General features: G+C 36.6%; 1 protein-coding gene across 5 annotated transcripts in view; it reads right to left on the bottom strand.

The window, feature by feature from the left end:
- Positions 1 to 27,027, bottom strand: part of CTNNA2 (catenin alpha 2) — a 1,127,693-nt gene that overhangs the window by 48,665 nt on the left and 1,052,001 nt on the right. For all 5 annotated transcript variants that reach the window (XM_036931099.2, XM_036931097.2, XM_057497052.1 and 2 more), the window contains 3 exons: positions 25,402 to 25,553; positions 16,188 to 16,301; positions 8,574 to 8,755 (listed from right to left, as the gene is read on the bottom strand). In XM_036931099.2, the coding sequence (XP_036786994.2) occupies positions 8,574 to 8,755; positions 16,188 to 16,301; positions 25,402 to 25,553 (448 nt within the window). The remainder of the gene's footprint in view (positions 1 to 8,573; positions 8,756 to 16,187; positions 16,302 to 25,401; positions 25,554 to 27,027) is intronic.

Below are 27,027 nucleotides of genomic sequence, written 5' to 3' on the forward strand. Positions count from 1 at the left end.
ATAAGTGACACATCAAACATATGCAAAAAGAATTTGGACTATAACCTCTGTGTCCTGAATCACAATTCAGGACTTTCTTTGCTATATAGAATTTATTCTTAAAAGAACAGCTAAAGTAGTGATCTCTGAGAAACATACACAGCCTTAACTAGATATTAACATGAAACAAATAACAAAAACAATAATTATCTGACTCAAGAATTTAGAAGGAAGTAGGAAGAAACAAAATTGCCAGATTAATGAGTTAGAAAATAATAAAACACTGGAAATAAATCAATCTTACACTAGTTCAAAAAAAGTAAAAATGATACTGCTATCAAGACATAAAGTGGGAGAAAATATTTAAAAGTAAAACAGGCAGGAGTGAAATAACCTTTGAAAACAGGAAATTAACACTATCATAAAATTACTTACCTAAAATACATTTAAATAAATTTGATAATCTGGATGAAATAACTTTCTAGAAAAATAGAATTTACGAATGTTAACCTGGAAAAGAGTTTGAAAAATCTAGAGTCTGATTTCTTTAGAAGAAATAAATAAGGCTGTCAAAGTGAAAGCTGGCCAGAAAATCAGTAAATCCAGATGGTTTCACAGAGGAATTCACTAAACCTTTAAAAATAAGATAATCCCAATGCTATTTAAACACACAGGAAACAGAAAAGGAAGAGTCATTTGAAAACAATTTCATTAAGTAACAATATTGACAGTGTCAGAAGCAGCTAATACAAACTATTTATTGAAGAATACTTATTTGGTAGTAGAACTATTTTGTTAAAATAAAAAAGGAAAGAGGAAGGAAAGGCAAAGAAATAAAGAAAGTGGGACTTGAGTTCTGGGTGGGTTTATTTACACTTGCTCACAAGAGCTGACTGATAATTTTGGGGAATTTGATAAATCAGCTGATAGGCCGGTAGCTTGAAAAATCTGCCATGTCGGGAGTACTTATTCCATAGAACTCAGCAAATACTACAAATACTACCAATAAGAGACTGGTACATCACTGCCAAAGTCAAAGTCAAAATGCATTAAAACACAGTTGAGAGAAAGGTATTGTGATCTGGAAGAGGGATATGGGGGCTTTGAACTTGGTGATGCTTATGCAGGCTACCTTACAGTAACATTTAAGTTGTACACTTACTTTAATGCGTTCTTCTGTAGATATATTATATAACTTAATAATACTTATTCACTTGCTTTTCTGTCAATATTATGGATATGAAAAAAAATTAATTTTTATTTCTGTGATGACAGAAGTCAAGTATCTCTTTATCATTTATTGATCATTATTAATCATTCACATGTTCTTTTGCCTATGTTGTTCATTCAAGTCTTCCACACATTTCTCTACTGACTTGTTTTTTTCCACCTAAATTGCTTGTCTAAGCTCCTTAGATATTTTGGCTTATGATCTCTGGTTAGTTGTTCATGTTGCAAATTACTCTTTTCAGTTGTAGCCTTTATGCTTACTTTTATTACAGTTTTTTAGAATATAAATTTTCATTTTATTGTGCTTAAATGCATCAATCATTTCTACTATAGTTTGTACTTTTCACATATTAGGAAGTTCTTTCTTAATGGAGGTGTTAGCTAATGCTACGGTGGTAATCATTTTTCAATATATATTTGTATCAAATCAACACATCATATACCTAAACTCCCACACTGTTATATGACAACTATATCCCAGTAAAGTTGGGGAAAAGAAAGAAAAGTTTGTCTCTGCTCCAAGATAATAAAATTATTTTCCCATTTTACTCTAAAATTTTAAACTTTCCTTTTCATATTCAGATATTAAATTCAGCTGCAGTTTAGTTTTTGGCTTGTAAGGTGAGGTAGGAATCACATTCTTACTTAATTTTTACATTAACAGTAACCAATTGTCCCTTGAATACTTATTGAAAAGTTAATCTTTTCCTCTGGTCTTCTTTATGATTAGATTTTGTACCATTTTTTAATTCTGCATGATTAAGTGTATTACCTTATAATAAATATAAATCCAGACAAATACAGTTAAATTAATTCATGGCAAAGCAGCCAAACAAGAAAAAAGTGGGGAAAGATAGTCTCTTTAGTAAATGGTTCTGGGAAAGCTGGACAGTCACATGTAAAAGAATGAAACTGGACCACTGTCTTATACCATATACACAAAAAGCAACTCCAGTAGATCAAAGGCTTGAATATATGACCTGAAACTTTTAAACTCCTGGAAGAAAACATAGGCAGTAAGCTCCTTGACATTGATCTTAGTGATGGGTTTTAGATTTGACAATATTTAACAGTATTAACACTGTTAGAACTCAAATTCAGTAAAGTAACAGGATACAAAATTAACATATAGAAATCTGTTGCATTTCTTTACTATCACAATCTGTTTAAAACACAATCTGATTAAAACTGTGCAGAGGACTTGAATAGACATTTTTCCAAATAAGACATACAGATGGAAAGATGCTCTATAGCAGTAATCATAAGGGAAAGGCAAATCAATATCACAGAGAGGTATAACCTCACACCATTCATATTGGCTATGATCAAAAGGACAAAAAGTTACAAGTATAGGAGAGAATGTGGAGAAAAGGGAACCCTCATGTACAGTTTATGGGAATGTAAACTGGTGCAGTCACAATGGCAAATTATATGGAGGCTCCTTAAAAAATTAAAAATACAGCTACTAAATGATCCAGCAATTCCACTTCTGGGTATTGATCTGAAGAAAATGAAAACACTAGTTTGAAGAGGTATGCATCCCTATGGTCATAGCAGCACTATCTACTAGCCCAGCAAGGGAAGCAACCTGAGTGCCCATCAATAGATGATTGGATACAGAAGATGTGAGATTAGATAGACAGACAGACAGACAGACAGACAGATAGATAGATAGACAGACAGACAGATAGACAGACAGATAGATAGAAGATGGAACATCACTCAGCCATAAAAAAGAATGAAATCTTGCTATTTGCAGCAACATGGTGGACCTGAAGGATATTATGCTAAGTGAAATGAATCAGACCGAGAAAGACAAATACTGTATGGTCTCACTTTTATGTGGATTTTAAGAAACAAAACAAATACAACAAACACAAACAGACTCATAGATCCAGGAAACAAAGTTGATTTCTAGAAGGGAAGAGGGGTTGACAAGTGGTCAAATTAGGTTAATTTGGATCAAGGACACACTTCCAGTTATAGAGAAGTCATGGGGATGTAATATACAGCATAGGGAATACAGTCAATGTTACTGTACTAACTTTGTATGATGACAGATGGTAAGTAGCCTTATTGTGGGGATGATTTTGTAATGTATAAAAATATCAAATCACTATGATATACACTTGAAACTCATAGAATATTGCAAGTCAATTATACTTTATGAAAAAAGTGTATTACCAGCAAAAAAGCAGACATATAGATCAATGGAACAGAATAGAGAGCTCAGAAGTAAATCCTCCTAAGTACAGTAAAATCATTTTCAACAAGGGTATCAAGACTAATCAATGGGAAAAGGAAAATATCTTCAACAAATAGTGTTGGGAAAAGTTTATATCCACATGGAAAAGTATGAAGTGGGACCCTTATCTTACACCATATAAGAAAATTAAACTCAAAATGGACCAAAGACCTTCACACAAAAACTAAACTATAAAAATCTTACAAGAAAACATTGGGGTAAATCATGACATTGGATTTGGCAATGATTTTTTACATATGAGATCAAGAACCGGCAAAAAATGAAAAATGGGTAAATTTGACTATGTCCAAATTTCAAAAAACTTCTGTGCAAAGGACATAAGCAACAGAATATAAAGGCAACCCACTGAATCAGAGAAAATATTTCCAAGTCATATATCTAACAAGAGGTTATTATCCAGTACATATAAAAACTCCTAAAACTCAACACTAAAATTCAACCAACCTAATTAAAAAATGGGCAAAATGTACATTTCTCCAAAGAAGATAAAGAATGGCCAATCTGCATTGACTCAGTGTTCAACATCACTAATCATTAGAGAACTGCAAATCAACATCACAATGAGATATCATCTTGCACTCTGTAAAAACAGAAAATAAGAAGTGTTGGTGAGGATGTGAAGAAGTTGGAACTTTTGTGCACCATTGATGAGAATGTAAAATGGTACAGCTCCTGTGCAAAACAGTGAGGAGGTTCCTGACAAAATTAAGCATAGAATTACCATATAATCCAGCAATTCCAATTATGGGCATATACCCCAAAGATTTGAAAGCATGGTTTCAAGGAGATATTTGTACATGCATGTTCACACCAACATTATTTACAATAGCCAAAATAGAATCAATCCAAGTGTCTAACAATGAATTAATGGATAAACATAGTATGATATACATAAAATGAAATATTATTTAGTCTTAAATAGGAATGGAAGTCTGACATAAACTACAACATGGATGAATCTTGAGAACATTATACTAAGTAAAAGAAGCCAGTCACAAAAAGACAAAATATATTTCATATGAGATATTTAAGAGTAGTCAAATTCATTGAGATGGAAAGCAGAATGGTGCTTGTCAGGGGCTGAGGGGACAAGGCAATGGGGAGTTGGCATTCAGTGGTACTGAAAAATTTCTAAACAATGATGGCAGTGATGACTGCTTAAAAATGTAAATGTACTTACTGCCACAGAACTGTATACTTAAAAATGGTTAACATGGTAAATTTTATTATATATGTTTTTCACCATAATAAAAAGCAGTTAATTTAAGTAGTCACAAGTGGCTAGTGGCTACTGTACTGGACAGCACAGGCTTAAATGAGCCACAGTCATACGAATAATGTGAAGTGGGTGCTGGCAGAAAGAAAACAAACAAAAAACCAGGCTCAGAAAAGAGATCGTAAGTTTGAGTCTTCCTATCAGTGGAAGGCAATGTTGGCAAAGGGACTGGACCCATCGGCTATAGCTCCTAGTATTAAAAGGATGACTTATATACCCTTTATGTTGTGTTTTAAAAGGTGCTTTGAGGTGACCTTAAAGCCAGAATCTATCAGATTGCTCCATCTGGAACATGTTTTTAGAAAGAACATCAAGCCATTGAGTTGGCTTTACCATACAGACTGCTGTGACCTTCTTTCTTTGGTAATGGGTGATTCTTATACCAGGGTCAATATTTGGAAGCTTTCCCAGGAAGTGGTCACTCTAAAAAAAGAGGATCATGGAAAACTATTCCTGAGTTCCTGTTATCTACAATTTACTAATTCATATTTATTTCATGAAAAGGTAATAGGTATTAATAGAAAAAAATTAATGTGTGAGCTAATGTTCTTAGAACCCACAAGTCTTAAATTCTGAGTTAATCCAAATTAAAGTTTTGTTTGCTATAGCTTTCTCAATAACTCTAATTTGTCAATATAATGTGACTCTCCAATAATGAGATAGAGTATGTAAGGAGTGTATTTGCAAATGTATCGAATCATAGAAACCTCTTTTTAGAGCCAAGGTTCCATAAAATATACTTAGAAAATATCACTTACACCCACTGGCTGAAGCAACATAAAGACAGCACAGTAGAAAAATTGAATGAATATGGGGATTATTGAGGAGTTGGGTGAGATTGCAGAACTAAGAGTAGCAAGGAAGTAACATTTATATTATGGCCTTGAAGTTGAAGGACAAATATGCACAAAATTGAGAAGGAAGTCTAAGGGTCAATAAAGGTAGGCCTTGGATAGCAAACTTAATTTTTATTTTATTCTAGGAAAAAAGGAGCAAATGAAAGTTTTGGTGCAAAGATTGCCCTTTAATGGCCAGATGTAGCGTGGCATGGACTGACAAGTGTCAAGAATTGGAACTGAAGGACCAGTCACGTGATACCCGGGCTAAGGCACTGAGTGTCTGAACTAAGGCAGGGATGAAGTTAGGGAAGTGTAGGGTGATTACATTTTTAGTCTAGTGCTCAATATCTTACTGAGTTGATTGTACCCTGATTTGTTTTCTTAGCCTGAACTCCATTCCCTTAAAGATCAGAACTTACAGTTGATCTCAAAAGACAGCTTTTCCCTTGCCTTACAATTAAATTTGAGTTTCTTCCCTCAGCTGTCCCCTTACACACACCTTTTTGTTATTGGGATGCAAGACTGGTACATGCTCTTTCTTTCTGAAAATGACATTAGAAATATGGATTCACCCCACAGGACACTGCTTCTTCCCCTGCCTGTGAGGGGGAGGCCAAGAACTGAACAGGAAGAAGACAGACGCAAGGTATAATCAGTTTTATCCTCCATGAAGAAGTTATTACACAAATAATGAGGCAGAACCTCTCCAATTTTAACAATAATGGAGTGGCTATCATTGAAATTACTGAATCAAAGTAGTGAGTTAGCAACCAATAAGAATAAAACAACAAGGGAATAAATGCAAAGGTATTTTTTGTGCCCAAGGGCCCTTTAAACATATGATTTGAGAAGAGTAGCCAAGTTTCGATTTTTGATCAGCTGTATCTGTTCCTTTACATAAGAGAATGTAATACACAGGCATCATTAGAAGTACAGAGCTGAAATGATTCCTCCTTGAACTGGAAGATGTCAGGGCAAAATAACGCATACAGTGGAGTCGGTGAACTTAAGTGGGAGGCCTCAGAGAAAGGCTCAATTCAACTACCTTTTTTGCAAAGGAAGATACTGTGCAGATCAAATCTCAGCTTCCTGTGTTCTATTTCCAATTCACACCTTCTTCTGTTTCCTGGTCATTAATAACTGTACCCCTCCCTGGGTCCTCACAAAGGGGCACAAAACTACTCATCAGACAGTGGGAAAAATGATAACCAGTAGCATTCCAGACATTTCATTATTCAAATCAGCACAAAATTATTACATGAAATCCCTAGGAAATTAAAGCAGCCTTCTTTTCACTTTTAAAACTGCACTTTGACTAATTGAAAGTCTCCCTTATTTAACACCGTCTAGACCCCCTCAAATATATCTCTTCCTTGACCAGTTATATACGATTTAGAGCATTATAAAATGTTCTCCTGATCTAAACTAGCAACATGACGAGATTCATCACTCACTTTAAACTAATGAGATTATTTGTGCAAGTGATGTTATTAATGGATTGCATAATATCCATCAGATAAAATACTAATACAATGTCGAAGCAAGCAAATTAAGTCATTACAGGCCTTGAAAAGCAACAACTGAGGCTGCCATGATAGTCTGATTTGTAGTAAATTCAGACTGTTTTTTCCTATTATTATTTTTTTTTGGGGGGGGGGAATAAATTTGTGAAGCCAACAAGGACTAACCAAATGTACAAATTTGAACTTCTAATGAATACAATGACATTTAAAAGTCTCGAAGGCCACTGTCATAACAGAAAAGTCATTTCATTGAAGTCAAAAACAAATTAAAACTATTTGGAGAAAGGGCCAACCAATGCTATTACTACATATGGGCCAGAGGTTAAGGGTAAGGGGGATGTGGCCGAGATGCTCCATATTTTATTATAACTATAATCAATTGTAGCCTTTTCTTATTAGATGCTTTCAACAACCTTTAAAAAAAAAATGCCACCCATAAGATGATGTTTTGACATTGCCACATATCCTAACAGACTTTTAATAACAAATACCAGGTTGAATCATTAAAACACCTTTGCTCATGTGTATCGATGTGTGTGTATTTCCCAGAAAAACTACATCTACGGCAAAATGATAGCTTACATTTGTATGGAAGCATAATTTACAATTATATTATCTCTTTGAATTTTAAAACTCTCCTGTATAATGGATAAGAAAAATCATTATTTTCTCATTTTTTAAATAAAGAAAGAGAGTGAGACTGGTCCAAATTCGCCTGGTATTTGGACTCCAAATCTAAGCATCTTTCCATTGAGCTTTGTTCTCCCTTGGTTTGGCCTTTGCGTGGTTGGAAGGACAGAAACGTCACCTCTCTTTAAAGAGGGGACTAAAAATGCAGTGGCTAAACAGCGATGTCACCTGGTGAAGAAAAGACTCCAGACAAAATTCTTACTGGTCTCTTGATTTATTATAGGCACTGCTCAGAGCAAATGGGAATAAAACTTATAAAGTTTTTATTTTCCCACCAAAATTATTGAATCAGATTGTCAAAGCTGATTCTTTGTATGCAAGGGTAAAATATGAGCTGAAATTAAAGCTAGATCATGAACTAGCATTAAAGGTATTTACAAATATACATACATACGCATATGCACATTTTTTTCTAAAAGGATATTAACAAGTCACTCACCTTACCTTCAAAATAATATTTAAACACATTACAAAATAGCATACACCAAAAATGGGTCACACACACTAGGAGTCTGATTTTATGACTGACTTTGGATAGACAATTAAAACAGTAATATCCACAAAAATGAACCTGTTCTTCTTGACCAAAAAAGACCCACCTGCTAAGAATTAGGTCCAGATCATTTTGACTTACACATGTAAATTTTATAATACCACTACCTTGCTGTGATACAGTATTTTAATTTTTCAGCAGGCTTTTACATGCTAATATACACTGTTATGCTTCTGCGTTAACGAGAAAATGTAACCTCCCTGTCTCCAGGCCTCACCTTGTGAAGTCCGTCATCTCCATCATGATCATGCACATCTGCTTGGCCAGCACGATGATGTCATTGCCGCTGTCGTCCCATTTGGCCACTTCAGCATCCAGCTTGCTTTTCTCTTGGTGGAATATCTCCACCTGCTCAGCTATTTTTGCCTTTTCCTCCTGCGGTAGCTGTGCCATGATGGCCTGTGTGGGTTACAGAAAAAGTGTGACTAATGAGGACAAAGGAAGGACAGATAGTCGGTTGACTCTGCCTCCAGTTAATGGCAAAACCACAACCTGACAGGGTTTACAGGCTGCCCCACCATTCTGGACAGTGCATTATCTCCATCCCCAGGAAGGCAAAAGTACAGATTAGAGAGGTCCCCAAAATGCCCGTCCCCATTTCCACATACAAAAAAATAGAGAGATCTAAAGGTCCATGCACATTGACAATAACAGAACTCCTCTGTCGCTTTGATGGTGTATGTTTGTTCAAAAGAATCTATTCTTGACAATTTTTATATTTGGTCTCAGAAAACTTTTGCCAGATGAAAGAAAGCACCTCTTTCAACACTGAAATCTGTTCAGAAAAGGGAAAAAAGAAAAAAAAAAGGCTTTCTGTTGCTGGGAAGGAGAGGAATTCTAAACAACATGTAAACATCCAAGTCAGGTGGCGTGACTTTCCACGAGTGTTAATGAAAGAGTCCACGGTTAGATGCCCAACAAAAATCCCCTGTTCAGGGCATTTCAAGGGTGACTTCCATATTCCCAGCACCTCCACCTCTTCTATGGAAATCCTGGGATGACCCCTGATCCCTATAATGAGTATGACTGTGTAGACAGAGAAGCTGTGATGGGACAACATATAGGAATAGGAAGCAAAGGTTGATTTTCAATAGTTGCCTGGTAATGAAATACAGAAAAGGAAGAACTACAATAGATTCTATTATTCATGGATTGTTCATTTGCAAATTTGCATACTCTCTAAAATTTATTTGCAACCCCAGAATCAATACTGTGCTTTTAGTCATTCATAGACACATGCAGAGGTGCAAAAAATGTGTGTCACTCAACATGTGTGTTCCTAGATGTTGCTTCAGCATTCATCTAAAAAGGGATTCTCTGCTTTCTGGTTTCAGCATTCATACTATAAAGAAGTATCTTTTCTGCAGTTGATTTAGTGTTACATTTTCCATGCCTTTGTACCTTTTGTTGGTGATTTTGCTGTTTAACCCAGCCCCAACCATAGGGCTGCACTGTTGCTAAGTGTCCCTAAGCCCAAGAGACTACGATGTGCCTTAAGGAGAAATTTTTTATATTAGATAAGCTTCGTTCTGCCATGAGTTCTAGTGTTTCTGGCCATGAGTTCAATGTTATGAACCAAACTATTAAAAAAGGCATCTGAAAAGAAACAACTCATTAAACAAGATTATATATTGGTGGATTGAAGATGATATCAAGGCTAACAGCTCTCAGGAACCTAACCCTGTATTTCCTCCAGGAGCAATGCTTCAGTAGTTGCTAACTAAAGGTCCATGCGGACTTTACAGAAAATAAATACTCTGAATAAAGAGAAATCAACTGTATTTGTTAAATGACATTTTTGCATCAGGCACTGAGTGAATTGTGTGGTATCACCTCTCCCTCCTAGAGATGTGATCAGTTTCAAAGAAAGGACCATGTGAGTAAGCATGTCAGCCCTAGTGTCCCTCTGATTCTGGGACACATATATACTCTGGAAGAGAGACCAAGAAAGCATGACTTGGTGGGCCTACAGCTTTTGCAAAGGACAAGAACGATTACGCGAAAAGATTGCCTCCTAAAGTATAAAGCTCCTCCCAGTATGAGTGACTTGTTTGAAGCAGAGGTAGCTGAAATCAAACAGAACTGTCAGGGACCTAAGCTCAGGAAAACTGGGCTGAACCAGGCTCTTTGACTGTCTTGGGTTCAGAGCTCATTGCTGCTGGATCATATCCTAACTTCTCCAGATATAATATAAGAATAGTAAACAGTTACCTCAAAATGTTTTGGTGGACAGCAAAGGAAATAATAAATGTGTTAAGTGTTTTATCCAAAAAAAAAAAATGACAGTCAGTCATGTATGGAGTTATTGTTAACCTTATCATCATTTCTGCAGTAGTTTTCCTTTCTAGTTACCTCTATAGTTGATTACTTAATTGCCATCAAAGAGAAGGGATGGACCCATAGTGTAGGTGATTGTCAATAAACAGAAGGCTGACATAATTCTCTGAGTACAGACATGTATACTGGGTACTGTGCAAAGAAGCTTATGTATGTCAAAAAAATGTAATTATATAAGATTAATACTATTATTATCTCTATCTTATTAATAATGATACCAAGGCCCAGAAAAATTAATTAAATTCCCAATTTTACACAAATGATTAGCTGTAGGAATAGGATTCAAACCCAGGTCAGCCAACACCATAACCACTGTATACAACTGCATCACATGCATGCCCATCAAGGTTAGACAATGGACAATAATCCCAGACTAGCAAAGGGGGCTGAAATTACAAGTGTTGTCCACCAAGCTAAGCATCCTAGAGGTGAGACTTCATCTGCCCAAAGTAAGGACTGTCTTTGTCTGATTTGCATAAAGATATCCTTAGACTAGCAGCTGCACAAATGTTACATCTTACTAACAGACAGCCATTTCTACTCACTTCCATGTATGCATGTGTGTGACTTTATATAAATAGGGTGTGAGTGCCTGTGTGTGTGTATGTGTACACAAATTGCAATCCATATTTAAAAATCCAGACTGGTACAAATACTAGAGTCAAAGAATTTAAAATACAATATTTTGAAAAATCTTTTGAAGTATTTTTAATAAAACTATATTTAAAAATGTGGCCAATACACAAAAGAGTATGTTGTAAACACATATGCAATATTGTGCAAATACCAAGGCAGTTATTGCAATGCATTTGAAATCAGTGTAGATTTGCTGAAGTTAAATATGAACTTTTTTTCCTGATACCTATCTGGTGATCTAATGCTGTCCTATATTGATTTGTCCTCCTCATACAAAATCAAAAATCATGTTTTACTTAGACTTCAGAAGTCCAAACCAACATCACTTAAAGCATTCATGAGGTGCTTCTCTGTAAAAGAATCTAAAACTACCCGGAAGACCTCCAGACTCTACATTCAATCCCCAGATAGAATCGATGAATCTTTCATTGTCCCCAAAGGGTTAATTTGTGCATTGAAGGGTGTAACTTCTGTCAAATTTATCATTTGAATTTCAACTACACAGTTTAGCATTTGAGTACTAACTGCCTCACTTTACTCTAAATCCCATTAATGCCCTACCTACGATTTCTCTCTTGAGCTTCCTTAGAGTTGGAGGCTTCAGCAACCCAAACCGTGTAGAAGCTCAATAAACATCTTTTTATTGATGGCTTAAACATTTTCCACTCACAGCATCAACACAGTTCAAGAGAAGTTATTGGGACTGACAAATATTTTCTAAGGGCACAATTCTGAAGAAAAAGTGACTGCTTCAAAGCAGATTTGCAAGGGAAGATGTTATTTTGACTCTAAGGGTGCCCAGCTCGCATAATGCACTTAATGGTGTGTGACTCGCGTATGAGCGTCGCTCCATTTGTTTCTGCTTACGTAGCTATCGATAAGCTTAAGTCTTTTCCTCAATATTCTTAAAATGTTCTTCGCTTTTAAAAATTCATAATTGACCTTTTCCGAAACTGGAATTTAAAAAAAGGTTATCTATAAACAGTAGATCACAAACTGCGAAATTTGCAAGTTAATCAAATTAAAATTCAACACATGAGTTTTAATTAGGTCTTATCAATGTAACTCAGCAGTTTGAAATGTTAACACATTAAAGCCGTTACAGCTTAAAAAAAAATTAGAGGCTGGCTACATTTAAATCAAGTTGAACACAAACTACATAACATAGAATTTGTTTATTCCCTCAGACCAAGGAAACATAGCTTTTCTGCTGGGGTGCTGTGAGCGCCTGGGGCCGCCTGAGTGTGTGCTCTTGTTCACAGCAGCCGCGCACAGCTGTCCGGACGCTGATCGGGGCCCCAGACTGGCATCATCAGAGCCTTCCATCCACAAACTTTCCTATCTTTCCTCCCATCCCAGGCTCTCAGTCTTCTGAATGGCCAACTCTTCTTTTGTGATTAATGTTATAAACTCTACTTATTAAATGAAAGTAGAAATCACTGATACAAGCCAACAAACACTCAGCCCAGGATCTTTTCTTCAGTCTAAATTTCAAGGAGCTTCTGGTATGATGATTTTTCCAATCTCAATGAGAAAGATGACTTTTGAGGTCTATGGACCTTCAAATTGACAAATGTTAGTTTCTTAAGTGCAGAACAAGAGTCTAACATTAAGACTTCAAGTATGCCAATATTTATAAATAATTATTAAAATGGATTAAACTCAATGTGCCTGTTTCTATTCACTTGTTTTTAACATGGTAAAATAAATATAAATAGTTAAGGAGTGGTCCTTGGACTTTTGCCAATATGAGGCTATCAAGTAAATTGGAAAATTGAGGAAATTGTCTGTTAATTCAAGTAAAAACTTTCATGATTGCCTGTATTGTCCAGTTCTTTCAGGTTAAATTATTTGGCCAGCCTTCTAATGGATGAATAACTCATGCTTCAAATATCATCACCATCATCATCATCTTCATCTACTGAACATTATGTGACAAGTCTTGTGACACATTTTATCATGAACTTCTCCTAAACACATTATGTTTTATACACACACATATACAACGAGTCGAGGTATGGAGAGGTTAAAGAAAGTTGCCCCAAAGTCACACAGCTTGGACAAGCCCATATTTAAAATTGGGTCTGTGTGACTCCAAATAATATATTTTATCACCAAGGCTAAGTGCCAAAGAGTTGTTGCTAATTTTAACTATATCAGTCTGTGAAGAGTTTATAAGATATCATGTATAGGATCAAAGGGTCTGATTACTTCTACATTTTATGAGATCAGGGTATGATCATTCTTATTCACTTTTACTTTCTCATAAAATGTAGAGAAGCAGCAGATAGGGGTGTATAAAGGAAATAAACATTCTAATTTCAGAATTTGAGAGAACTGTTGGAGTGGGTACTAAAAGCTTTTCTCCTACCTTAGCCTCCTATTAATTTACCGTTTTCAGAGAGGAAGAATTGGTCTGAATGAGAACACAAAATAAAGCCACTAACGGAAGGACCGGCAGCTAGAACAAGCAACTGGCTCTGTCAAAGACAACTTCTGCCTCTTCACAATTTTGATCAAGTTAACACACTTCTCTGGTCAAAAGTTCAACCATCTTTCATTTCAGCAATTCAGTGCACCCTCTTATTTTCAACTTACATCCATAATTCTATGTCTCGGATTTGGCATCATATAATTACAGGCTAAAATAGGATGACTCAATAACTAATGTTGTCTGCAGCAAGTTAATCACACAGACCACATGATGGATCTCAAAGACAAATCAGCAAGTGCTGGAGTAGAGGGGTACTTTGTTCCTATTATCCTGGAGTTTCCATAATTCATGCTGAAATTATTTCAAAAAACATTACTATCTTATCACCTATTGGATGAAGAAATTATGGAAGATGTAGACAGGCGCCATTGGACTTTTATTTCTACCCCTCATTACTGACTTGATATCTAATATAAGAAAGATGCGTGAGTGAGAACAATGAGAATTTTTAGAAGTGAGACTAATTACACCATTTGGACAAGATGGTGATTATAAAGGTAAGGATTATACAATTTGCTTGGTCTTTGAGAAAATAAGTCAATGGATACTGAGCTGTATCAATACTGAGTTGCCATCAGTCAATCAAATTGGCTTTGAACTGATTAATATTTGGATGAATTACTCAGACTTGCCCTTTGTCATTGACACAAAAATGCTGGTTTTATCTAATTTGGAAGATGTATTGACTTACTTGATGAATTAGTTTAGTGTTGTGCCAACACAGGCTGAAAAGACTCAGCTTAATGGACTTCCAATTTTCAACATTTTGGGAGGATTAAATAGAGTCTACAAAGGGTTTTCAAAGTAGGGTGCTTCATACTCTTCTGTGTACTTTTCTATAGTCACCAGCTTGAGATCTGAAGAGATTTCTCTTTCAAAGAATGACAATTTTCAGAGTCATCCCTTATTGAGTACTTGATGTATGTCAGGTATTCTACTCAGTATTTAAAACATATTAAGCAATTAAAACTTCAAAAGAATCCTACCAAGTAACTCCATTATTCACATTTTACAGAAGATAGGACTGAAGATAGGACTAAAATTAAGTAACACGTAAGGGAGCATGCCCTCACCCTACCCCTTATAAGTCAAAACCATATCTGTCTGAAATCAAAGCCAGAGAACCTTGAATATCCTGGCTTTTACCCCCACATTTCTCTTATCAATGTCCACCTATATATTCTGGATCATTTAATTGTTGAATGAGATTATCAGCACATAAAGCACAAAAGAGAAATTGGGTTTTAAGTACAAAGACTTTCTTACTTCAATGTAAGGTTTAGTCTTCTTTGAGTCCTCTTTATTGTAATCTCTGATTGGCTATTTCATGCTCTTATTTCACAATTCCTAAACTAGTGTGAGCTTTCTGGGGTTTCCTAATCCCTATCCTAAATCACTTCTTTCTCAACTTCTTGTTTTCTATTCATTATCTCTTCTTCAGTAAGACTTATCATAGAGAATTAGACTTTATAACTCTCAAATATACTCTAATTTGACTAATTTTCGCCTGTGGAAATGGAGCCTTAAAAAGAAAGAGAATCTCACATTCTTTTGTAATCCCCGGAGAGTTTATCTCTGCCATCTGTTGGATTACCTGCATCTGCTCTCAAAGTGATACAGCTAATTGGATAGATCAAATCCTAAAATCCTCTTTGGAATACTTACGTTGGTGGACAGTGTCACAGAGTATTCAGGAGTGTTCAAATGTTTGCCAGAGAAATGGACTTCCTTTTGATTCCTACTCCATGCCTTAAGCTGGCATTTTTCTAGTATGTTTATGTAATTAATTTTTCTATCATGGCAGACATATCTAGGGCTACTGCCCTGGGAGAAAAAGTTCTCTCTCTAATCTGATGGCCTTGAACCACTTTTAAAAGATATGGTCTTGTTCATCAGAGACCCTAGGCTGAAATACGGAGCAACAGCAGCTCAGCCACTTACAAAGCTGAGTTCCCAGTCTTCATTTGTCCTTGCCTCTTGAGCTGTTAACAAGCTTGGAGGCTTCAAGCAGAACCATGGCGCCTGTTCCAGTGCAAGACAGGAGCATTCCTGCGTCCCCTGGCTGTTAAGTCATCTAGTTATGATTCCCAACCCCACCAAATCCACTATGCATGTAAGAATTTGTTTTGATGTGGCTGCTGTTTTGAATGATGGAGAGAGAAGAGAGTTAGAAGGAATCAGAAGCAGTGGTGGTTATTTACACTGTGTAAAATGTGAATCGCTAAAAATAACCCCAGATGAAAGCATAGATTTCTGAGCCATGAATCTCTGGAGTTTTAACTCCCTGGACATAAGCAATTCCCTCCTGCCAATTTGGTGAGCACAGCCTCTGTGCACCAAACCAAAGCCCTGGTTTCTACTCACGCGTGCACTCTGCCCTGCAATGAGCTGGTCGTCCTCAGTCTGAACACTGGTCCGGCTGCGCACGTCATAATCTTCCTGCTCAAAGTCAGAATCATCCTCTAGTTCTTCTGGGGTCTGAAGATACAGAGGGAAGAAGAAAAATCACCATATTTTAAATTGATAACCTCCACCCCCATCCATACACTTCATCACTGCAAAGGCTAAGTAGCCCCAGAAGAGAGCTTGTTGGGGGTCACACAGGACATACTGGAGTCAGAAAAATCAAGCTGCCCTAATTTATCTCTAAAAAAAATGCATTTTACTAATCACTTCCTCCTGTAGGTATAGCAAGTCTAAATTTAAATCTTCATATGATATGCCTTCTAACCTTAAAAAAAATTATATTTGTGTGTTATTTCCACCCACAAATCTATTGTAAGATAAAAAAAATCACCATGAACAACAAAACTTGCACCTGTGCCTTTTATTTAATGCCCTTTTTGTTGTATTCCAGCTCTCTTTTAGTCTCAACAAGCAAAAAGGATTGATCATCTCCAGGCCACTGACTTGACCTGATGAATATCTGATGTGCTCACTAAGCCAGATGGTATTTGATAACAGCTACAAACTCCACAGTCAAGGCTGCCAGAACTTGAACCCCTGTGAGACTACTGGCAAAACCCTCTCTTACCTTTGGTTTCCTCCTCTGTGAGTGAATTCATGTGGAGGACAATAGTTGCCTGTATGATTTTTATGAAGATTAAGTAATGTACTTGTATAGAGTGTCTGGCACATAGTAGGCATTTTGAAATGTGTGCCATCATTGGTATTAGGATTTTGAAATCACTTCATTCCAACATTTAAAAAAAAAAAAGAAAAAACTACCAATTACTACATACATACTAAGGAGTAAAGGACTCTTTCATACACAGTATCAATTTAGCTAAGAGATGAAGAAATCAAGATTCTGAGAAGCAATGGTGCCCAATGTCCCTGAACTAGTTAATAACAGAATTAGAATTCAGACCCAAACATCCAAATGTGTCTGACTCAGAACATGTTGCTGTTTTTTAGTTGTATTGTTGTTTTCTCACATTACAAGTTAGGCGAGAACTGGAGCTATGGAATGGCTTTAAGGTGAGAAGAGTTAGATAGAGATTCTGCCCAATGTGAAGTCATTGTCAGAGAAAAGATATGAATGACTCCATAAACCTGAAAAATAAAAAAAACTCCCTATCTATAAGGATAATGATAGATAACATGCTTTAAGTGCTTTCCATGTGCCTATCAGTTTTCTCCAAGCACGTTACATACACTACTAACTGTAATTCACAATTTTTTTAACAGTCAGTCTTATGATGTTGACTATTTTCTCCATTTTATAGATATGAAAACTAAGTCATGAGAGGTCAGACCTCACTCAAAGCCTCCTCAGTCATGTAGCTTGAAGCATGTACTGTGAACTATCACGCTCTGTTAACTCTAAGAGGATAAATTCAGGAGGTGGTAAGGACGGTGCACAAAAGGAGACTGCATTAAGGTGGGATTCTCAGCTCAACTGTCGTTAGACTGAAAGGTGACAGCCCCCCACAAATAGCCTCTTGACATGCAGTAGCACCACCTCCCAGGTCTCTGTCTTTGAAAGGAAGGGACAGACCACCGCAGTACTGATGGTGCAGTTGCCCATTCCCCACCCAGAAGGTGCATTTTTATTCTGCTAGCTTCTTTGGCTACCTCAGTGTAATTAATCAGTTGTGGTTATTGATGAAGCCTTGAGATTGGTCAGACAGGCATAAAATGGGGTCCTTCATGCCAATGTCACATTATGCCTAGTAATTTTCCAAGCTTTGGCATACCTTGTTTTCTTTCTTTCTCACCATCAACCTTATTAATATTCCCTCAGTCATCTACAGATGTTCAATTTTCTTTCTCAGGAATATTAAAAGAGAGAGCAAAGGAAGGTTTTGTTCCCATACTTTATTAACTAAAGCAAGGGTGGGGTGGGCAGAACCTGGTTCAAATAACTGGGTGTATTTTCATTGTGGACAGAGACAATAATCTCTGCTCATTCCTCACTCTTCTGGGGTACAGTGCAGAACAATTGCAGAGTTGGTAAATTCTGCTGACAGATGAGACAACAAGATTGCAAGCACTTTTTGTCGTGAATTTTCGAAAACAAGAGAAAAGAGAAAAGTAAAATGTAAAACCTCACTCAACAGAAAAAAAGAGAATATGACAGTGCCTATAGTGCTGTGTCCAAACATTTCAGTGATCTATGCATTTAGCAGAGTCAATGACAAACACAGCCTGGCAGCCTAAGGCTAATAATGAGGAGGTTTTTATTCAAGTGACTGTCCGGAAACCAAAATAAAGAAATGTTTAAGCATGAAAAAAATAATAACCTGAATGTGGACCCAAGGGAACTGAGTATTTCTGGACTAACTCTGCTGCTTATAAGCTGTGTGTTTCTGGCAAGTCACTTAGTTTTTTTCTGCTTCTCTATCTCCTCACTCATAAAATGGAGATAATAATTGTGACTTGCCCTGCTGGCCTCACAGGATTCTAGGGTCAAATATGTATGAAAATGCTTTGTAAGTGACATGAGTGAACTAAAGTTATAAGTGGTAGTGATCATTATATAAATAATAAAACATATACCCAATAAGAACTACAATAATAATAATAAAAATAATTTTTTACCACCCACTATGGCCCAGGCATTCAGCTAAAGGATTTAATCCTAGTAACAACTAGTGAAATAAATTTAACCTCCATTTTATAGATGTGTAAACAGGCTCAGTGTTGTTAAAGAAAATTCCCAACGAGTTATAGCTAGCAAACTAGGGGTTTCCAGAGGCTATGCTTTCGACCATCACAAAAACCACCAGACAAAAGGATGAGATTAAAATATATTCTTGTGCCTTAAACATGCAGCAAAACCAGCCTAGCCACTCATATAGTTCTTTGATGTGTAATGTGCTAATTGAACATAAATGTGTGTACTCCTCATGTTGTTGCTTTTTGAATTACTCGTTTTTTAAAATATGAGCTATTTTTTGGTTGGTCATGGACCTCCATAGGAAAGGAGACATGGAAAAACAGCAAAAACAGCAAGGCTCTGCAAATTGGTCCCAAGATCACTAGACTTGGATCATTAGGCAGTGTTATAGAGTAAAAGGAATCCATACAATGTATAATTCACCAGACTGGAGGCTGGCAACTGAGGGTCAAGGGTCAGTTCTGTCCATCTGTGCTCTTAGGAAACATCTTTTCAGAATAAAAAACACTACTTTGTGTCAACTCTTGGTTCCTTGGGTTGAGTTTTATCTGTTAGATTGTGAAAGTAGGTCTCATTTGTAAAGTGGCACAATTAAAATATTTGGCCTCTACAATCTCTCCCCTCCAAGTTTATGAGATTAATTTGTGCCTATGACACATGCCCAACAAGATCAGGTGACATGTCCAGGGTCATGCCAACATGTCAGAGCAGGATAATATCAATCTACCCGCCTCTGGTTCCCAACCAAATGCTCAGTCTCCTCTACAACAGCTTTTGTAGAGAAGCAAAATGAGGAAAAGCTGAGGGACTTAGAGTCATCTCACTAGGACACATTAAAAAAATATGTTAAGGCCCATTTCAAAGAAAGGCTCCCTGGGAACAGGGCAATGAGGACAATGGCCGACAACTACAGGACAGTTTGGGTGATGCAGGAGGAAGGATTTCCTCCCAGAGTGCTACACCACCAGGATGGATTTAATAGAAAATCAAGTTTAAAATTGCCTAAAGCCAATGTAGAACAAAATCTCAGTCAGGACTGACTGGCATCTTTGTCTTGGATTATTCTGGAGGCTTCCTAACTGATCTTATTTCTGCCTCTGTCCCAAAAGTTCTATTCTCACCAGCATAGCCAGGGAGGTTCCTTTAGGTCTAAGTCAGATCCTGTTATTCTCCTGCTCAGAACATTTCAATGGCTCTGACCTCATTCCGTGTGGCCCTAGGTCACATCTGACATTCCCTCTGCCTGGGACATTCTTTCCCTAATACTATCACGGCTTGGTTCCTCTTCCTCCCTCAAGTTTCTTCTCAGATGTGACCCAGGGACAACCCTTCACAGAACCCATCCCCAGCCTGTGCTCTACCCCCTTTGCACTGCCACGGTTTTCTCCATGGCACAATAATGGGCATGTTGTATGTCCTTGTGTGTTCTGTTTCCCAACAAAGGAATATAAATTTTGGGGTGATAGGGACTTGTGTTTATTTTGTTAAACTGTATTCTGGGTATCTCCAACAGTGGGGGGCGTCTATAAGCATTCAACAAATATTGATAAATGAATGACCAAAATCAAATTATCATATTAAAAACATTAAATTATTTCTAATTAATTGAGTTAGCAAAACAAAACTAGGGCCTTTTGGGATCCTGTTGATTAGCTGACTATCCCTGGGATAACAGCAGTCTTTAATAGGTGAATCAATTTTGTCATGAGTTGTTTTCAAAGTTTTTTCAACCCTTTACTTTCTAGCTATGACAAATACTCAGACTCCAATCCCTACAATTTTCTTAATGGTGTTGACTTATTCAACAAATTCAAGTTTCTTGATTGACTGTATAAGCTTCATATGAGCAGGATGAAGGAAGGAAATATTTCTTGGAAACCTACTAAATGCCAGGTCTACTCCAGTGCTTTATAGCCATTGTAATATTTGTCCCTATTTGCACATAAGGAAACTGAGGCATAGAGAGGAAAATTCACATGCCAATAACCAGAACAAATTAAGCAATAGGTCCCCAAACTTTATTCCTTCAAGTATTCGCATTGCCTCTCATTGCCTTGGACATGTTTTCATGGTGCCATCAGGCTAAACAAAATTAACAGTTCTGCTTATTAAGCAGATTTACCAGTCAGATCACAAAAACTGATTAAGTTGATTGAACCTAACAACTTAATGCTTTTTTTACATTGCACGTTTTCTCAAACTTTGGAATATATTTGAATATCCATTGCGCTTGGTTTTTCTCACAGCAAAACCAGAAACCCAGTTTCACAAATGTATGATATCATCAAAAGGAATATACCAAACCAGTGTTTAAACTGTGTACTTCTTCAGCTATATTTCAGGAAGTATATGAGATATGTCTCTGTGTTTCCCTTGAAATTTGAAACACCTTGCAATGTTGCAGGACCACTTTAGGCACAGTCTGGAAAATTTGAATTTAAACTACTTACATTTATCTGAACCCTGTTCTAAGCCCTATTGTTTTTCTGACCTGCTTTCAAGAATATCACATTGAATCTAATTAATAGGTTCCAATTACAGAAAGTTAGTGTGTAGATATCATTATAGATTTTTTTCAGAGTCATTAATATGAGAAGCAACTACTGCTTTGTTAAATACAGGTATCTTGATTTCGAGATATAATCACTTTCTACCCTGCCTGTTTATCTTAATTTCCAATATGTTTGGAATGTTAAATCTTTGTCTTTACGTTTAGGATACAATGCTTAAATCTTTCTGTCTTAAATATATGTACTTGGTTAGTCATTGTTTGTAGATTTCTTATGTGTGAATTTGTCTTCTCACCACAGCTTCTTTGCAATCCCCAAATCAATACTTCTCTATTCACAGACACCCGCAATGTGGCCAAAAATTTCAGTCACCCAAGGTGTATATTCCTAGCTGAGGTCAAGGAGTACAATGTTATACCTTCTTGTTTCAGCTCTAATACCATAAACAAGTATCCTTTTTGAAATCCATTGAGTGCCACACCGTTTACATTTTTTTTTTTTGCTTTATTTTTTGGTTATTTCTCTCCTTAAATGGCTTCCAAGCATAGTGCTGAAGTGTTTAGAGTACCTAAGTGCAAGAAAATTGTTATGCGCCTGATAGAAAAAATACATTTCTTAAATAAGCTTCCCTCAGGCATGACTTAAAGCTATCAATTCAATAGTAAGGAATCAGCAATATTTATTAAACAATGTCTTTAAACAAAAGCACACATAAAACAAGCTTAAAAACTGACCAGTTGATAAAAATGTGACCTCAGAGAGGTTCACAGGAACACAGCCCTGAATTTTCCTTAGGAATAATGTTTCGGTATTGTCTAATTCCATTCACAGAAACATTAGAGAACATAACTGCTGCCAGAGTTGCTTGTTCAGTCTTTAAATTACCATGCTGGGATAATCAGAAAATCTCCATGTAGCTGAGAGATCACCAAGGACAAGTCAGCAAGTAGCAAAAAAAAAAAGGGGGGGGGCAGTCTTATGGAAGAGGGACAGAGTAGACCTGCTCTGAGAGAAAAGTAGTCCTGAAAGGTGAGGTTGGAATACAGGAAGGACAAGCTTTGTCTACTTGAGAGGGTTGACAGGAGGTGGCCTGGAGCACCCAGATACCAACATCACTATTAAATATGTACTGATAACTGAGAGGTAAGGGGATGGAGAATTTGACCCTTGCTACTTTTTGCATTTATTTTTGGTAAAAAAAAATTTTTCTTATTTTTCCAAAGTATAATCAACAGTTTCAGAGGAAAGGAGGCATGGGCAGGTTTGCTGGTAAGGAGGCAGCTCTATTTGTCTTACGGTCTTTCTTCCTTAGTGTGATGGGTTGTTTTGTTTTGTTTTGTTTTTGTGCTTTTTAAGTAGACAGAATCGTTATATTCAGAAAGAAAACCAAGAAATTAAGTACAAAATGAAGCCACTTGGATGCTTGATGGAAAAGGATTTAAAAATAACAATTTGTGCATACTGTACATTTCTCTTCTCCTCAGTTTTAAGTTATGTGAACTCCATCTGATCAAATTATTTGAAATGTCGAGATGTAGGAATGACACTTCATATAACAAAGATATGGCATTTTATCTAAAATCATGTTTTTTTACAGCTTATGAATGAATAAATGAATGATGGCTGTAAAATTCCTTACCCTCCCAGATGAATGGTTGTCTCAAAAATGTGAAGGCTAACAAAGCAGAAAAATGGCAAAAGAGGGAATATGTCTTGAGGATTATAGTGGGATTTAATGCTAAATGCTTTGAAAACATAACTCTCATGGTCTATTACCTTATTTCACAAAGTTAGTATGTAATGGAAAAAAATGATCTAATTCGTTACAGGCTTAAGAAACTGACTATCCTTCCTTTCCTTCTCCAATTTTCTTATTTTTCTGTCACCTTCCTATCTCCCTAGGTATCTGTTTTTCTTTACTTTCCCTCACCACCACCTATTATAAAGCACTGTGCCAGACAATGCACTAGAGTGAAGGAGGAAAAGAAAAAAACAGTCTTTGCTTTCTAAAGTTTCATAGTCTAAAGAAGGTAATAGATATAAAGGGACATGGTCTAATAAATACTGTCTCAAGTAGAAATATTTATAGTTAATTAAAGGATAGGGTCAGTGTTTTTAAGGGAGAAAATTTGGGGAAAGAAGATCTGAGCCAGCTCTTGAAAGATAGTGAGAGTCTGACAGATCTAAAATGGGCAAGTTAGAAGAACAGGAAATACATATGATAGTTGTCAAATTCCAAATTTGAAATCCACATTGTTATGTATAATTAGTACTATCTGACACAACTTACTCAATGTTCTGAATGCTTTGAATTGATCACAGAATTATGAGTAAAAGACATTTAACATGAAAACAGTCAAGCTGACTTAAAGATTAGAAAGGAGAAGACACAATTTGTACTTCCAAGTAAAGAAGTTGGCTGATGTCTCAGGAAATGCATGGATGTCAATAAGAAGGGAAGAGATACCCTTTCTGATGATACTCTACTCCAGCTACGAAGGTCACCTTGGAAACATTGTGTTATGCTCTGGATACCACAAAGAGGACAACCAGGATTTGGGGGAAAATTAATGCCATATATGATATTGTCAAAGGAGTAAATATGTAATGGCCAGAGAGGATGATATATCACAGATAATTCTTAAATCATTTGAGGGACCACAAACAGAAAATGAATTATTTGATTGTTACTGTTTTGTAGTGTCTAAGGAGATGTTTCAGATGCTCAGCAATCCCTCTGAGAGAAAGTTTTTCAAAATACATTCAGCAGATACCTTGTGGTTTCACTGAGAAGCCTGAGAGGCAACTGTGGAGGTTGAGAGTGAGTATACAGTCTAGGACTTCCCTTTCCTATTTGGTGGCCACAATTACAAGGAGCTACTGAGCACTTTAAATGTGGCTACTACCACATGTCAAAATGATAATGTTTTGGATACATTTGGTTAAATAGAATATATTAGTAAAATTAATTTCATCTGTTTCTTTTGCTTTTGCAATGTATCTACTAGAAAATTTAAAGTTGTAAATATGGCTCACATATTTCTACTGGAATATGTGCTTTTGGGGTTAGTACTAAAGAATCTCCATCTCTGCTGTGATTAAAATAGCCACAAATGTATCTGTGTCATCAATCGTACTTTTGAATATTAAAGTTTATTTTAAGAAAGAGTTAAATAGCTAAGAAAAATGTTTGAAAATTATGATGCCAAATTGTTAAGGTAAAAAGAAAAAAAAACCTCATCTTACAATGGGATATTATCCAGCAGTTAAGCAGAATGAGGTAAACTATGCATCTTAATAGAGATATGTGAAGGTACACTGTGGCTGAACAATGCAAGTGGCAAAACATGAGTTTCAAAGTCTACTGTATTATGTTTTCTAGTGTGTGTCTATATAGAATTACTTAGACAGTGGTTTGGAAGGTTTACACCTACCTGAAAATAAAATACTGAGGATGATGAGATAGTAGGGTGGGTGATGAGGGGAGGGTGACTGAAAGGTTATATAAACTTATTTATAGTGTCTTATTTGTTACCAAGAGAATGTCTGAGGGAATGCTGTGAATACTGGCATCACTTTATTGTAATTCATCATTATTATCATAACTAATATTACTAAGCCAGGTAATCCTCTTTCTTTCCATCCCATGGCTTTCTGATCCTTATGGGAAAATGTTAGGCAGAGGAGTGTGTGGAGAGTAGCAGGAGCACCCCTAAGTTGGTCTCACCTTTAGGAAGCAGTGCATGCAAGAAGCAGGCGGGGCATTACTCTTGACGATATTCAGCATGAATCTAGTCTCGCTGGGATCATGCTCCCCTTTATAAGAAAAAAGTGTCCCTTGCCTGACTAAATAAGAAGCCAAACAGCTTACCAAATTAAAGTCAGTAATTCTTTGGGGTTCCTATGAAAAACTCTGACCAGCTCCACATTGCAGAGGCCTACCTACCCTGATCATCAGCACAGCCTTTCTGATGTCCCGCACACCATCATACACCAGGCGAGAGGCGTCAATGAACTCATTCTCCTCAAATGGTTGAGGGACGTTGGCACTCAGGGCTTCGATGGCAACCTCTACTTGTTCAGCAAAGCGTGGCATCACTGGGTTAAACAAAGTGAAAAGCATTGGATTAGGTGATATTTCTCTCATGATCCCTTGTTCCAACCTTTGGACAAGGTACAGACTCCGGGCATTCCAACAGGTCAGTGGAGCTGGGTTTGAGGTGGACCAAATTTGGTGCCACTTACCTTCAGCAGAGGAAGTAAACTGTTACTCCATGAATGGTGATGGTATGCAACAGAGCAACTATTTGAAACCTGTCCAACATAGCAGGGTATACTGTGTATGGGTGGAGATTTCATAGCATCCTAACTTGAATTTTGTTTCTGCTAGTGACTAGATGTGAAACCTTGCCAAGTTTTCTTAACCTTTCTAAACCTGTTTGTCTATAAAATATAAGATCCTAGGATTCAATGCATACAGATTGGTGGGACAGTATCTGGTCCTCATAAAGCCTTGATAAATATTAAACTAATATCAGATGCTAAAGTCATAGCTGGTGAGTAACAGATCTTAACTTACTACCTGGCTTTACAGTAAAGTGTAAAAAAAACTGACCCAGTCCATTCCACTTCTGTTGAGAATAAGACTTGAGGCACTGGAGATTGGGGATGGCTGTGGAGGGTGGTTTGTGGAAGGGCTCTGTGAGATGGGAGAGGGAAATCCTAGGACACCCCGGCTGGGAGCCTAGGGAAAGAGACCAATGGGCTCAAATATGAAATTGATTTTGTTCCATTTTACTAGGACCACCTTAATGTACAAGAAGATACATATGCACATTTCTAAAATGCTGGCACCTCTTTCATTAAAAAGGGACACCTGCATACACAGCGGAGGTTTGTGGGAAGTAAACACAGTGGAATGTCTGAAATACTCCCACTGGCTACTCAAAAAAATTTTGTGGATCCACTGATTCTTGAAAATTATGATTTTCTCAGCTGTTATCTTGTAACAATCAATTCGCATGGCAAATGAATGCCAAAAGCACAATTCTTTTTATTTACAAGGACAATAAAACAGAAACATCATTCATCTATTGCCATTTCTGAACTTCCATGCCTGTTTTGTCTTTATACTCACTTCCATCTTCTGTGGATACCTTAACATCCATTTTAATCCCGAGTGTGAGAAACTGCTAAATTACTTTACTCTCCAGGGTCAGAGTATTCAAGATAAAACATTTCCTAGAAAAATGTATTTCTACTAGGAAAAAATAAAATGTTAAAGTAACTTACTTTAAAAAAAAAGAGGAAGATTAGATAAAAACAGAGTAACCATTTTTCAATAAAAATGATCAAAACCAAAGCATGCATGGGGTGAATTTCCTTGTGTGAGCAAATTACTGTGCTTAGTTCTCAACACTATTTGAATTTTTCATTTGGCCTTTAGTACTGCTTTTATATTAAAGGAATGTGGGGGATATTGAGCTGTATTGCCACAAATATGAATCAAAAATTTATTTCTAAAAAGCAGAATGTTAAACTAAGGCCATTTCAGTTATCCATTTGTATTGGG

The sequence above is a fragment of the Manis pentadactyla genome, chromosome 2 (assembly GCF_030020395.1).
Source record: "Manis pentadactyla isolate mManPen7 chromosome 2, mManPen7.hap1, whole genome shotgun sequence".
Classification (NCBI taxonomy): Eukaryota; Metazoa; Chordata; class Mammalia; order Pholidota; family Manidae; genus Manis; species Manis pentadactyla.